Raw genomic sequence first — 16088 nt, 5'->3', positions numbered from 1 at the left:
CCATAACATTAACTTCCATCCCCCCACCACACCTGACAATAGCTCCACAACCCAGATCCTTCTGAGCTGAATGTTAAGATCAAGGCTGGATGCCCTGATATTTTAGGTGGGTTTGGATCACATTGCTAGCAAAATCTTAGCCTTGTGTTATCTATTCATGCCTTGCTTCGTTTAAAACTTTCAAGATTATGTATGTCCAACATCACCAAGAAGGATGGAAATTCCAGGGCTCGGTTTTCTTTGGAAGGAGGGATCACTTAAAGTGTTTTGTGCTATTTGACTTCATTTACAAATAGGCAAGATGAACATAGGTGGAGGGACAGCTGGACTCCTACAAACAGCAAATTTCATTGCATCACATCAGATCCCTTGAGTAGACACATACCGACACAGATTTACTGTTTTTGGTGTTTGCTAAAAACATTTTTGTTTAGGCAAGCCTACTCAGATATATAAAGTGGACATGTATTTTAATATGTAATTTTATTTTATGATGTATATTTTAAAATGCTGATTTTATTTATATTTTGAATGTTTTTAAGGTCAACTTATTTTTAACTTCTGAGTTTTCTCAATGATTTTAATGTACATTTCATATTTAAAATAAAGAGAGTTAGTGCTGTGTCAAACCCCACTGCCTACTTTAGCAAAAGTATTTGCATCCTATGAAGGAGGCATCACTTATTCTGCCGCTTTTGCAGATATGAGTAAAACTTCCATGAACATTTGGGACAGAGGTGTGAACAATGTGCCAGCACAGGATGAATTTCGTTTTTTGAAGATGTTAGTAAAAAGAGCACTCAGTCACCTTCCACTTTTAGTATGGTAAGTGGACACCACCACCTCACCCTGCAGTGTTTGCTAAAATTATTTCACTCTCACCTCAGCCTCTTTGAAGGCCACTTTAATCTGCTCACCCTCAACCTCCTAAACTTGTGACCACCAAACAGAAAACAACCTGTCATGTGGCCTGGTGGACGACTGGCACCCCCACACCCATTTCTTCCCCAGCCAGAGGTTCATTCAGTTCTTGTGGGCTGCCAGAGATTGCTAGCTGGCTATGTTTGGCCTAGTATACTGCAAGTCTTCCCTATGGCTTTTGATTACCTGTTCTGCACCATGCTCATGGCCATCCAGTCCAAGGGATAGACATTTTTTCCAATGAGATCTTTGAACATTATGAAGGTTTCCATCAAAAAGTCCTAGGAGGAGGAAAATGTCACTGTGGATTATACCGTTTACACTAAAACAATAACAAACTTCTGAAAAACAGACAGTGATATCTTGCTCCCACATGCTCAAGTTATCATCAGTTATCCCAAAGGCTCTAAAATGAGGTACCTGTCTAGCAATAAAATGCAGCAATGAACAGAAGTCATAAAACAAAATCAGTGCTAGTATTCTGCTCTTAAGAGACAATTTTCATGACACTAGTATAGAAGTATAAATACAAATGATTAAAAGAGAGAATGTCACAGTTGAACATATTTCTCTCAATTTACACCAAGTTCATAAGCAACCAGTTGAAAATATGTAAACCTACGTTACCTCACAGTGGTCCATCCACATTATTTCCTATACTTCACCTAAAACATACAGACTGAGACCCTGAAGACATTGCATTTGTGTAAACTAATATATACTTCATATCCGTTACTGTTATAAGTGGTTTTTTTTAAAAAGCCTGGACATCAATATATTTCTGATCTCCCACCCAAAGATTTAAAATACAGCAGAACCCAGCTGATATTTTAAAGATGAATCTAATTGGGATATAGATTCAAAGATATATGTCTAGCAGCAGCTATCTCTGTCTGGTACTAGCATTCAGAGGCTATGGTCAAGGGAATGAGCAAGAACATGGCAAACCTGAGTCAAGACAAGATGGCAGTAAAACTGGAAAGAAATGGCACTGGAAGGAGTAACTGCCAGTGATTGATGAAGTCTTTGTAATCCTATCTGATTAGAAAGTACTTTGCAACAACAACATGGGACTTTTTAAGATGCAGAATTGTTACAAGTGCTATCTTCAGACTCTGGCTAATATGAATGTCCTTCCCTGTCCTAGACAAGTCAGACTTCGATATATTTAACTATGCTTCTATAACTGGATTACTGGAAAACTCTTTACATGATGCTGCCCTTGAAGCTAACTTGGAAGCTTTGGCTGATACAGAGAATGCTGCTCTACAATTGCTAACACGTACTGGGATGCTATTCTCTCAATCAGGTGGTGTGAAGTGGTAATAGATTCAGACTCTGAATCTATAAGAAGGGCTTGCTGGATAAGGCCAGAGGCCCATCTAGTCCAGCATCCTAACCTCACAGTGGCTAACCAGATGCCCATGGGAAATCTGCAAGCAGGACCTGAGCCCCAGAGCATTCTCCCCTCCTGCCGTTTCCAGCAGCTGGTATCCAGAAGCATTGCTGCATTTGACCACTGATAGCTTTATCCAAGTTGGTAGCCATCACTGCCTCTTGTGTGAGCGAATTCCATAGTTTAATTACCCACTGTGTGAAGAAGTACTTCCAAGAAAGACTGGAAAACAGTGCCTATCCTATCCCAGTCTGGCTGTCCAGAAGGCTACAATAAGTTGATCATAATATGAGAGGTCCAGCAGGAAATATTTATTGATTTGTTATGTATTCTTACCTTTATAACCCACATTTCCTTTGTCATGGAACCCAAGGCAGTATACATGTGGTTCCTAGCAGTCACTAATCCAGAAGGCCAAGACGTGCTTCAGCAAAGTATGCCTTCTTTGCCTATTTGTCCCAGCACCGATCATCCACTACGGTGACCAAGTCCCAAACAAAACTTGTAGTTGCATCAATGCTACGTGTTCAAGCAGCTTGCCCAATAATAACAAATTGGAGGCTAGCCAGAAACTATCCAATAAGATTGGGTGTCATGACAGCTTTTCAGTAAAGACCTTACAGAACCCTTAATTTATGTTCCAATGCAATATGAACTCCCACTTCCTTTAAATAAAATGAATTCCCCTTTAATTGCAAGTTGTTGTCTTGATTCTTCCCTTGATCTACTCAGTCATATGATTTTATACTGCTAAAAAGATTGTTTTTGTTTTCCTTTCATAAGGAAATGAAGACTTTTCTGGCAGTAAGTGTGGTGACAGCTATTACTATTTTTTCTTCTTCATTTTTTTACAAAAATGTTTTTGATAGGAAACTGGTGGAGGTACAAGGTTAAAAGGTGCAAAGGGGGGAAACTCACTTGCCCTCCTACCCACGATTACTTACCACTAGCTCTGAGCTTGTTCGAAAAGTTTCAATATATGAGGCATAATGTTGGTCATCCATTTGGTTCAAGATTGCTGTCATGCAAGCCACAAAATGACTCTACAAGGGAAAGGGAAAGAGATTAGCAATACTGATAAGCACATTTAGGTTGAGCCGCATGAAGAAGCAGAAGAATACATTTATATTATGTGGCGCCAAAATGTACTTAAAATGTTTAGGAAGTTAGACATATAAAATCATAGTTGATCATAAATCTGATGGCAGGCAAGGGAAGAAGTGCTTCTGATTATGCTGCATAAGTGGCAATTTACATAGATCTCTGCCACTTGGAATGAGTTGTCTTCTTGAAAAACTAGGGGTGTTTGACTACAGACACATATCTATCAGTCAAAACCGATAAATTTAACAGTCTTAAAATCCCTTAAATAGATTAAAATTATTGAGAATTTTGTAGAGCAATAATTATAGGAAGGAAAGACTATTTCCCCAGAGAAAAATCCCTATTTATGTTATTCCTTTAAATGCATTTTCTTTTTGAATTGTTGATTGGGTAACACGGACACTAAGTTGGCAGGCAAAAAACCCAGGCAACACCAAAAATAAAAGAAAGCAATTTTAAGTTTTGCTGTGCAGAAAACCTGGTGGAAAAACCATTGATAGCCATTTTGGAAAATTAAGTCAGATGTAGTGGGGGCGTGGGACTCTGATAGATTCTATGAATTTTCTGTATGTCAACTATTATGGAGGTATTTTCCAAATTCCCAAAGTATATGGCTTGTATTCCTGATACATCCTGTGTGACATGCTTATTACACTAATTATGCCTCATATGTGTGTTTTGGCTTTTTAAAAGAATCCTTTGAACTACAGTCCTAAACACATTTAACTTTCAGGTTAGCTGAACTGAAATCAAGACTTCTTACTTTTCTAATTAATGGGTTTAGAACTGTCCAAAAGCATTATTAGAAACTCCAGGTTTCTTCCAGCTACATGTGGCTATAGGGATGGAGGGGGAAATCAAATCAGTATGCATTTAAGGCCAAATTTATCTAATTTTCTCTTTCTGAAACTATATGTGAACCAAAATACAGCTATCCTTCAAAATTCACAATTATCTGAATTTTTCAATGCAGTTATCCAACCAATATTCAGAAAAGTGCATATATCATTACCATTATATTAGGCATAAGAGTGCATAAGAATGAAGATATTCATGAAAATAGCTTACAAAAATACACCACTTTAGGGTAACTTGCCTGCAAAAGAAGGTGCACTTTACTCATAATGACATATAAAAATGTATTTCTCAGGAGAAAATTGCACTAAAATGCTGATGAATTTTAATGAGGATTTAAAAATAAATAAATCACAAATTGCTGCAAAATGTTGGGAACTGAAATTAAGATTGGGAAAATGAGAAACTTGGAGAACTGAAACTGCCAGCGCTTTTCATCCCTATATGGATACAAAATGCTATGAAAGTTTCCTGCTGCCATATTTTTTTAAAAAACAACAACAACCCAGCAGTTTGTTGATAATTCTGAATTGTTGCTAGGAAGCAATGCTTGTGCATGTGCACACACACAACCCAAAGTTGGATGTGTCCATCAATCAGATCGGATTCATATCAAACTTATTAGATCAGTTTGTTCGTGCTTCCAATGATTGTTCAAGCTTCTCGGTCAGAAGTTCATTTCACATACACAGCCACCCTGAGAAATCTGATTTCACTCTGTGATTTGTTTATGGTGACAAATTCAGCAAGGTCACACATCACTGTAAACTATCTGCAGTTTGACATACTCAACCATTTTGTCTACCACTTAAAGCAAGGAAAGAAGCCTCTTTAACTTCAGGTTACAGCCACTAGAGGTCTTTTTTACTTTCATATGGTAGCTTCTGTTCAGTTGGTGCTGCTTTTTTTTATTTATTCCTACGTGAGCAGACCCAGTACACTTCTGGCATATAAACAGTGAAAATTACAACATAAACGATTACTTATTCCTGCTTTTGGAGTAACATTTGTGCTACTCAGAGTTTTGGCTATCTGTAGGAGTCTAAAAGGAGATATTTCCAGCAGGTAATCACAGATCTTTCAGGTAAGGATTCGTGTGGCTTTTGTTACTGATCCTCTTCCTAATAGTAAATGCTTGTGTTTTGTTTTCTGTCTTCATGCTATGGTAGTTTACTTTTACGGGAGCAAATGTTCTGGAGAGCATGTATATATGAAAAATGTCAGCTGCCTGCCCAGAACATCGTGCTAAAATTATAATTGCATTGAGACAAGCTTTGCTATCCAAATGTCCTGATTTTGATTTTGGGGGTGGAGGGTGGGGGATCAGAGCTAGTAGAAACCAGAAAGTATTCTATATGCAAGGATGCTGTGCAGTTTTGATCTCTTTAATAATATGTGAAATATCTTCTGAATGTCTCTCTTCATTCCCAAATGATTTTCAGTAACCTCTTGTGGCGTAAGCAGCATCACTAATAGCCTTTAGGCAGAGGTACCTTGCAACTGAATCAAAATGATTTTAGAAATGTTAATCTAACTTTTAAAAATGCAGCTAGCATTATATGTTCACTGTAGCCCTGCATGTGTGCATAGACTTATCAACTGCAAATGGGAACAGTGTGAACTAACAGATGACATGCTTTGTTTTATGAAAACATTTCTGCTACCAGTGGGCTAAATTTATGGTTCTGCTACTTGAATCAGTCATCAATGGGTACTACAGATGGGACAGATTCTAGTAAGTTTGCTGCTGAAAAGTCTTACTTTATTATGCCATGCCTGTACAGTAACTTTATAATCAACCGACCCTCAATTTGTTTCCCTGTTTGAGAGATTCTTAATATTACAATTAACCGTCTCCCATTTAGTTCTGAAATCTACCCCTAATCATCTGAACAGCATCCAATCAAGGAACTGCATGAGCCCAGATTTCCAGGTAGAAAGGCTTGTTTCCAAGTTACCCAGAATCTCTGAAATATATTTTCCAAAACATCAAAACTTGTGCATGCTTCAGGACTGCACAATTCAAACAGCGAAACTAGGAAATAGATGTAAGCAAATCTACCTTGTGCAAGAACAACAGACTCAAGATTGGGCTCAATGGATGCTTTTGTACACTGTAGTAAACTGCCCCCTCCCTTACCAGAGCACCCTTTTCTTTTTGTCATCAGTGCTTATAACTGAAGATAAAGGCACTTTGTGCAAACACAGCCAATAACTAATTGTGATGTGCACCATGTTGTGTTTTTAGACAGAGAAATGAGACTGTTGATACCAATAAGCATAATGAATAAATAACTAGGAGCCAAGGCAATGAAGTTGTTCAAGTGGAATCCTGACATGTCATTTCAGCTACACTTAGCCTTGTTAAAAATGTGTCTAATGATGAATCACTGCGCTGATATGCATGATTGAAACTAGGTCAAACATGTGTAAAAATAAGTGTAATCACAGCAAACACTTGACTGATGAGGGAGCACTTAACAGAATGTTAAGAGGAATAAGTCTGTTTGGAAGACACAATGCTATTTCCAATAGAAGCAATCAATAATATGCATAAATTTCATGGCTGCGTGCACAGCAATGTCTCACCATCTGACTGTGACCATAAACTCTAAGCAAAACAACGTCCATTAAGGAAATTGGCTGACAATATTTGAAAAAATGAAATACAGACACTTTTTAGGCTGGTGAGGAAATAATGACAAGGTGGGTGTTACTGAATTTATATCTATTAGCACAATAAAAAAGATGAAACTAGATGTCAAAGGAAAATGAGATACTCTCCTAGTAAATGCTCAAAGTCCTCTGACAGCAAAGAAATTATGATAAAATGATTCATTAGACTCTGAAAAAATGTAATAAAGAACTGAGTGGCCTTAATGCATAATACTGTGAAGCGTCGGCTACAGAAATGTAATATTGTATTGTGTAGAATTTAAAATAAAATAAATAGAAGTGACAACTTATCCTTATCAGAAGGAGGAACATACCTTGGTAAACTATACAAATAGATGGCTAAATTAATATATCATGATCCCTAAGAGTTTGATATGTAATTTTGATAGATTGGCAGAGGGGCAGGGAGGGAAAATACCACAGGGCTCCACAAAAAGAGATGGCAAACTTCAGCACCTAGCAACCAAAATCTCATCATACTTTACAACACCAGATGGTGACAGGTTGCCGTAGTAACTTCAAACAACATAGGAAAGCCACATAAATAAAAGAAAAGCTCTAAAAGAAGCAGGAGGAGTCAGGACACTGTGACTAATAAAGCTATTTGTCAACACTGCTCTACCATGGTTAACCTTTGGTGCCCTTAGCAGACATTTGTGATCATAGTAGTGTGTGGATGGCTTCCCAAACACCCTCAACACATGACACCCTATTAGCAAAAGGGAGGTGTAAGTGTCATACTTTCCCAACAGTGGAGTAGCTATGGCGGGGGAGGGGCTGAATAAGCAAAGCAGTAGCTTCAGAGATCAGTGAACCGCAAGTAGAACTGCCTGTGCTGACATAGGAAGTTTCATGTCTGGGATCCCCCACCCCCGGGCATGTGTGTAAGAGATTGACTTGTGTAAAATAGGCAGAAAGTGCACACTAGAACACATCACATATATAATATGAACCAGTAATCGTAAAAGCTTCTTTGTTGAGAGAGCAGGAGGTCCACAGTCAGCAACTTTTGGCTTTTGCCGTTGTGCTTAATGAAAACTTCCGTGCAGCCATTAATGTTATTTCCATAGTAAAATCAGCATACACAGTGCTTTATAGAGTAACAATCAAAAGACAGATCCCTGATTCCATAATTTAGAATTTATCATGTATGGTCACTGCAGAACTATAAAAAGGCCACTAAGAATGTCAGGGGGTGGTGCTGTGGGTTAAACCACAGAGCCTAGGGCTTGCTGATCAGAAGGTTGGCGGTTTGAATCCCCTTGATGGGGTGAGCTCCTGTTGCTCAGTCCCTGCTCCTGTCAACCTAGCAGTTCGAAAGCACCTCAAAGTGCAAGTAGATAAATAGGTACCGCTCTGGCAGGAAGGTAAACGGTGTTTCCATGTGCAGCTCTGGTTCGCCAGAAGCAGCTTAGTCATGCTGGCCACATGACCCAGAAGATGTCTGCAGACAAACGCCGGCTCCCTTGGCCAGTAATGCGAGATGAGCGCCACAACCCCAGAGTCATCCATGACTGGACTTAATGGTCAAGGGTCCCTTTACCTTTTAAGAATGTCAGAGGTTTGGAGTAAAAAATGAAGAAGAGGAGGCAAGCACATTTCCCCCAACTGATCATATACTTATGCATAAAAGCTTATGTTTGTGTCTGCAGGAAAAATGTGAAATGAATCTGGAATAGCAGTTTTGTTAATTAGACAGCATAGTTTTGAAATAAAAATAATAGGCTTTTTCCACAACTGCAGTGTAATCCTATACACGTATATGAAGAAGTAGCCAGATAAGTGGGTACAGGACTGAAGACTAAGTTAGTTGTACTTAATCAATACAATTAAGTTAATCAGTTATTTTGACAGGAACTAAGTACAGCTTACGGAATCTGGCTCCAATCTATTGAAAACAATATGATCTCTTCCTTCATGCCAAAGAAGCCAATAATATTTGTGCAATACAAATGTTGGCAATTCGCTATTGTACACCAGTTTTGATTGTGTTCACTAAATGTAACGAGAATGTGGAAACTCAGCCATCTTCTTCATGTTTGTCACAGCTTACTGGCGGACATTCCACAATAATCAACTCCATCACCTTCGAGATCTTTTCTTTCATGCGCGTATGCTTCATGTCTTATAGTTCACTAGAGCTGTCTTCTTGTCTTTCATAGGTGACTGGAGTGTAGGCCATGCTGCCCCATCTGCACATCTTACTGACAGCTTCATGTTTTAGATTGAAAAAATGAGGTCTGCTGCCTTGGCCCACTATTTGCTTTGCATTCTAGGGACATTAGGCTTAGCAGAATTTAAGAGGATAGAAATCTACCTGCTGGACTTATTTATGGGGAAACCTAAGATATATAATTTTGAATGAACATGAGAAGGGAGTCGTAGCAGCTGGTGTTCTGCAGTTTAAAAAGGCTGCTATGGCTTATAAAATTAGGGTGCTTTTCTTCCATGCTGTATCACCCTAGTAACCAAAATATTAATGCAAGCAATTCCCCTAATGTTGTTACACTAATCTGAGCCCAAATCACTGTTAGGGGCATTTTCCCCAGTTTTTAATAATAAACTGTATTCCCCATGATCTTTGCATGTTTACTTCTGTCCCCATGTGCTTTCTCAGATGAAAATTTTTCAGTAAAGAAATATGAGGGTAGCTATTCATTCAGCCATGTTCTTAGTTGCACTGTGTTACATGAAGCTGAATAGATAATTCACCTGTTACATGCTATAGTGTAGCTTGATTTTCATGCATTGTGCAGACAACTGCATACTCACAATTTGCAAGCATTCAGAGGAGTCACTGATGTTACAAAATACAGTGGTACCTTGGTTCGCAAACTTAATCCGTTTCAGAATTCCGTTCCAAAACCAAAGCATTCCAAAACCAAGGCACGCTTTCCCATAGAAAGTAATGCAAAATGGATTAATCTGTTCCAGACTTTTAAAAACAACCCCTTAAATAGCAATTTAACATGAATTTTACTATCTAACAAGACCATTGATCCATAAAATGAAAGCAATAAACAATGTACTGCAGTCACACAACCAAGCAATCAGTAGCTGAACTGGGTTCCACACAGTCACAAAAACAAAATGAAAAAAGCCGCAAAAACAAAAACGCAAAATAAATAGCAAAAACAGACAGACCTCAGCGTAACACTCAAATCGGAAGCAAACACTCAAAGTGGAGCACGTCCAGCTTCCAAAAAAAGTTCGCAAACCAGAATACTTACTTACAGGTTTGCAGTGTTTGGATTCCAATTGTTTGAATACCAAGGTGTTTGAGAACCAAAGTAGTGAAATTTAAGAGGTGTTTTCACATGGAGCCAGTCAGCTAGACTTGGACACGGTGATGTGTTGCTCTTAGAGTTAGCATATGTATCTATGGCATTAGTAGACATGCAAATAAACTTTTTTTAACATTATGATTTGATGGATCTGCAAAGGTACAGCTGCTGTTAAAAATGGGAAACAGCAATTAGATCAGAAAAGGAACATGTGGCCGTCCAGATGTTATTGGACTCTTAATTTCCTTCAGCCCCAGCAAACATGGCCAATGGTCAGGAATGATGGAAGCTGTAGTCCCAAGAAATCTAGAGTGCCACAGATTCTCCTTCCTTGCAGTAGATCCTCTAGTTGGTCCTATTCAACAGAAGGTTGTCACCCGCAATACCGAATTTATTGCTGTAAGCTGCAAGACTCAAGAGGATCAAGGCAGGAAACTAGTTTTGATTTGATAACTTGAAGGAGGGTTGGCAATTTCTTGGTTTCAGCATTTAAACAATGATTATTTTATCTTGTGACACATTGTTTCAAGACAGCTAAGGCTGACATAAATTCAACATGTGCTGAACTCAGGTTGTTATTGTAGGGTTTTTTTGTGGTTATTGACTGCCACCCTTCCCATGAGGTGAGGTGAAGCAGCTGGCACTGGTGGAGAAATGGTTCTGGCACCAGCACCCCTTAGAACTCGTTTTTATTGCCAATTTGTGTCGCTGCTGCAAAACCTATGTAAGGGATGTGACGGCAAGGCAGGGCAGCACTTCTCATTTCACCTCAAGCAGCAAAATGGGACATGTTGCCCCTGGTCCATCCTGAGTTCAGCAAGGGATGTCTGGTAATTTTAATCTTTGTAAATTCCTGTACTAAACCTGACCGGCACTTCTAGGGGCAGGTCACAAATTAGCTTTACATATCTGTGACACAGGATAATGTTGTGACAGACTTGTATGCAACTAACATGACTGTATCAATGGATCTACCCAAGAATGACCTACTCAGATATCATGCTTATTTTGAGAGACAATCGTCATCTAAATCAGTGTTTCCCAACCTTTTTTGGGCAAAGGCACACTTGTTTGATGAAAAAAATCTCGAGGCACACCACCATTACAGCCCCGTGACGTCAGCGCGCAGCGTCACGCCGGGAGGGACGCACGAGCTCCTTCTCCTGCTCGTTCAGGGCCGGGTCACCGCCGTGAGGGAAGGGCGCCGGGGCGCTGCTGCTGCTGCTGCCGCCGCCGCTCCCGGCAGGCATGGGCCCAGCTGAGGCGGCGGCGGCTGTTGTGGTGGTGGCGGTGATAGCGGGCGGAGGAGGGGGCGGCGGCGGGGCCGAGGTGGCCGGCGGCGGCGGGGGAGGCGGCGGCGGGTGGAGCAGGAGGGCGGCCGAGGCCGGTGAGGGAGTAGGGTTGCCCGGGGCTTGAGGAGCCGTCGCCGGGAGTTGCTGCTGCTGTTGTTGCTGCTGCTGCCCGGACATGCCGGCCTCCTCCTCGTCCGCTGTCTCGCGCTCTTCCCTTTTGCGCACGCTGCCCCGCCGCCGCCCCATTGGCCGGGTCCTGTCAGCTGATCCTGAGTTATTTCCTGTGTGTGTGTGTGAGGGGAGAATGGAGAGAGAAACCTCGGCACCACCACCGCGGAGCCGCCCCCGGCTCGACGCGGATCCTCGCCGCCGCCGCCCCGCCTCTCGCCGCCCGACTCGCCCGCCTCCCTCCCACGGCACACCAGGCAACGTCTCGCGGCACACTAGTGTGCCGCGGAACACTGGTTGGGAAACACTGATCTAAATGCATATTAGAACACATATTTATAAAATTTATCACAAAATCAATGCATTATGAATTTAAGGTACAACAAAAAAAATCTGAGTTTTCCACCATGCTATTAAAAATTACTAGTCACATGGATGGTTTATAGAACTACTGGTACAAAGATTCACTGTTTCCCAGAAGTGAAATAGTACTATTAAGTCATATGCTGCCCAATTCTATCCATATTTATTCAAGCGCAAGTCCAGGGTTGATCCCCCCTTGCATGAGGTGAGCCCAGGCGGCAGCCTCAGGTGGTGGAAGCTCATGAGACAGCACCCCTGCCCATCCTGCCCCCTCTGCCCCCAGAAGAAAAGTGGTGCTGGAAGTAGTGGTGGTTTCTGGTGAGATCTCACTGAAATCTCATGCCTTCTGCAAGATCTTGCTGCTGCTGTAGCTTCGCACACACTGCCACGCAACCCAGGTAAGGGAGGGTGGGGGTGACATGGCAGTGGCAGCAACACTTTACAGTTTTGCCTCAGGGAGTGAAATGGGATACACTGCCCCTGAGCAAGTCACATCGATTTCAATGGATTTTACTCCCAACCACTTTTGCACATAATTATAGCCTAGCAGCACAATCTTAATCATGTCTACTTAGAAATAAGTCCTATTGAATTGAGTGGGGTTGCTTCTTAAACATCTAAAATATATATTTTTCTTGCTAGATGCTTGTTGCGTTTATAGTATGTAATATGTAATTAATCCCATCATTCATTTATTTGAAGTTTTGCTTATGAATGGCTCTTTCCCTGCTGCAAATCTTCCTGTTTTTATTATAAACTTTCATGAGGCTCCACAAAGAATCTGCTAGGAATCATAGGAGAAGTGACTGTTAATAATAGGAAATATAACTTGTGTTTCTAATTCTTGTGCTAAGTGTGAAATAACTTGCTTCTTGGCATACTGCAAAACTCTACCCCAAACTAGATAAACTTTGCTAAAATGTAGTAACAAAATGAAACACAACATGAGCCTTTTTCAGGATCAAAGGTCACAAGAAATCCATAAATTTAAATTTAAATTTCCTGAGTTGTATCCACTCAAACTGGAAGTCTTAACCTGTGCAAATGTAAAATCCAACTTGCTTTTTTATACACTTGTTTTTGTGTTCACTTGCTATACTATCACTGTGAGTGTCAACAGGTGTAGTTCATTTAACAATGAGGATGAGGGGAATATTTGGAAGGGGAAATGAAAAAAAAGGTAATGGAAAGCAGACTGGCAAACAGAAGCAGCATATATCCAAATGGAGTTACTTTCTCCCATAAAGGATTCCTTGTCATTCTGAGAAATGTTCAGCCATGTGGTGTGCTTTTCTGCAACATTGCCGGAACTACTGCAGAGTAACTGCTTAAGGTTTCAATCCTATAACCACTTACCTGAGAGAAAGCCCTGTTGAGTTCAGTGGGACTTACTTCTGAATAGGGATGTACTATAATGCTACAAAACTATTCACACTTACTTGGGAGTAAACTTTATTTACTTCAGTAGGATTTACTTTTGAGAAAGCATGCATTTCTTATGATTGCCCACCTTCCAGTTCAGATGTCAGCAGTAGTAGTAATAGTAGTAGTAGTAGTAGTAGTAGTAGTAATAATAATAATAATAATAATAATAATAATAGTTTATTATTTATACCCCGCGCATCTGGCTGGGTTTCCGCAGCCACTCTGGGCGTCTCCCAACCGAATGTTGAATGTTAAAAACACAGTACAGCATTAAACATTAAAAACTTTAACTTATACTATAATATTATAGGATAGGCTTATTCAAACTGGCATATTGTGTTTTCACTTTTATGCTACTTTGGGTGTTTTTTGGCCAAATACCTTTTGCTTAATAGTCATGGCTGCAGAATGAGTCTACTCTGCTTGTTGTTTATGGCTGAACAAATGCTGAACTGGTTGATGCCTGGGAATGGAAACAAAGTGGATGAGGTCCAATAAAATAAATCTCAGTATTGATAAGATGGAGATACTTTTGGCGGTCCTTGAATCAACACTTCCAGAACATTCATACATGAACTTTGTGAATGCTTCTCTGATTCTGTGGGAAAAGCACTACTGAACTGTTCTGAAGACAGCGCTGAAGTGAGGTAGAACCACGTAAAAGAGGCAACCTACAACACAGCTGTGTGCTCTTTGGACAAAAGAGAGGCTGGTATCAAGGACATGGAGCTTGTTATCACTGCAAAGAGCAAGGTTCTTGTGAACTACAAGTGTGCGCCCTCCGAGAAAATACTTGCTGCACTGAGAAAGGCAAGGACCAATGCCCAGAGGATCGCCAGACAATATGACAATGGCTACTGCCTTAAGCTGTGTCAAAGCATTCAACTTGCTGCTGATAGTGGCAATACTCACAAAATGTATGAATGCATGAAGAAACCTTCAGACCAACAGAAAAACTGCACTGCTGAAAACCTTGTTTGGAGAGACCATCACTGATTGCAGTAAGTAGATTAAGCAATGGTCAATGCACTACCAAGAACTGTACTTGTGGAAAAACATGGTCTTTGACACAGCAATTGACAGCATTCAGACTCTACCTGTCTGGGAAGAACTGGATGTTCCTCCCTCCCTCGACAAGCTAAAGAATGACAGCAACTTTTAGGCATTTGGTAAACCCAGACATAGGACAAAATGCTTAAAGCCGGCCTCAACTCCTCCCTCATGATGCATCTCCATGGTCTTCTCTTGCAGTGCTGGGAAACAGGATCCGTGCCACAAGACATGTGCAACTCCAGCACTGTGACCCTTTACAAGAACTGCTGAGTACTGAGGAGAAAGCCTTCACCCATGTAGTTCTCAAGACACTGTGACTCGGGATAAACCCTGTCAGCAAGTGAGACTTCAATATTTGCAAAATGCACGAAGGCATGAATAAAGCCTTTGAACCAATGGTCAGAAAAATTGTTCCCCCTTGTCATTGGACCACCACCTGGTAAAGTTTGGACTAGCAGTGACAGTTTCCCACTGTAAGGGTGATGAGACTGTTTGAATGGCCCAACATCAAAAACTAATGGAAGCTGAGGGGTTCCTGAACATTCTGGTAATCAGCAAAGAAAGCTGATTACCTTGTCAAAACCTTGGTTTTGCTATAGACCAGCAAGATGAAAAAGGTGGTTGACATGATTGCTCCTGAGAGCAGGGCCGTCTTAAGTATATCCGGCGCTGTGGTGCAAAGATCCCTCTGGCGCCCCCCCCCCCGGTTTCCCAGAGTTGCTGACCTTTTTACGGCACTGCCGGCAGCTTTATGGGGCTGGAGGAGGCGGGCAGCAGCTGGAGGGCAGCTCCTCCGGTGGGAAAGAGGCAGAGGCTCCAAGCGTGGTGCTGCTTCAGTGAGGTGGGCAAGGGCAGCAAGCTGATGCCAGGAGGCACTGAATCCAGCCTCCGCCTCTTCCCTGGCGCTCTCCAGAACTTGGCGCCCTGGCGCCCTGTGCCACTTGCCTCTATGGGCCAGACACCCCTGCCTGAGAGTGTTGTCTGGCACTGTGGAACCTGAGTGGCTCCTTGGTGCTCTGGGGAGCTTCAGACTATGAATTAAGCCAGATAAAGACTAGTGTTTGAGTGGCACAAGTCTTGCTTCAAAGCTGACTGAACACTGGTTTGTGCACATAATCCTGCTTATCCTGTGGTAGTGTGGGATGAGAAGGTGGTTCATTTCACAGCTTGCATTGCATCCTCTAGTAGCCAATTATTTTGGACGGTCCAGAGGTTACTGACTCTCCCTGTGTGGGAGTGGCCTCTGAAATATTTGAGGTACAGCTGTCACCAACTGGCTACACATTTTGAGGAGAAAGTTGCTCCACTTTGGAGTGACCTTGATTCTGTAATTATTGGTGTTCCAGATGAAGTATCCAATGCCATAGTTGGTGATGTCTTGTAGGATCAGTTTCAGATTATGCACACAGCTGATTTATACAATATGCTTGCAGCTATATATGCCCATCCACATGCCTGTTTGATCTCTGTCCCTCCAGACTTACTAAATCTTGCAAAGAGGGTTTGGCTAGTTGAGTTCAGAGCATAGATAATGCTTCATTGCACATGTGT

The 16088-nt window shown here is 41.2% G+C and overlaps 2 protein-coding genes across 6 annotated transcripts in view; one reads left to right on the top strand and one right to left on the bottom strand.

Annotated features, from left to right (window-relative positions):
- DOCK2 (dedicator of cytokinesis 2) overlaps positions 1–16088 on the bottom strand; it is a 255289-nt gene that overhangs the window by 78083 nt on the left and 161118 nt on the right. For both annotated transcript variants that reach the window (XM_028717491.2, XM_028717489.2), the window contains exons 28-29: positions 3262–3360; positions 1108–1202 (exon numbers count right to left, since the gene is read on the bottom strand). In XM_028717491.2, the coding sequence (XP_028573324.2) occupies positions 1108–1202; positions 3262–3360 (194 nt within the window). The remainder of the gene's footprint in view (positions 1–1107; positions 1203–3261; positions 3361–16088) is intronic.
- Positions 5176–16088, top strand: part of INSYN2B (inhibitory synaptic factor family member 2B) — a 76608-nt gene continuing 65695 nt past the window's right edge. For all 4 annotated transcript variants that reach the window (XR_003705187.2, XR_003705186.2, XM_028717501.2 and 1 more), the window contains exon 1: positions 5176–5360. The gene's annotated coding sequence lies outside the window, so the exon portion shown is untranslated. The remainder of the gene's footprint in view (positions 5361–16088) is intronic.

This window comes from Podarcis muralis, chromosome 2, assembly GCF_964188315.1.
Source record: "Podarcis muralis chromosome 2, rPodMur119.hap1.1, whole genome shotgun sequence".
NCBI lineage: Eukaryota > Metazoa > Chordata > Lepidosauria > Squamata > Lacertidae > Podarcis > Podarcis muralis.
Note: the sequence above shows the minus strand (reverse complement) of the source record. Positions and strands in the feature narration are given on the sequence as shown.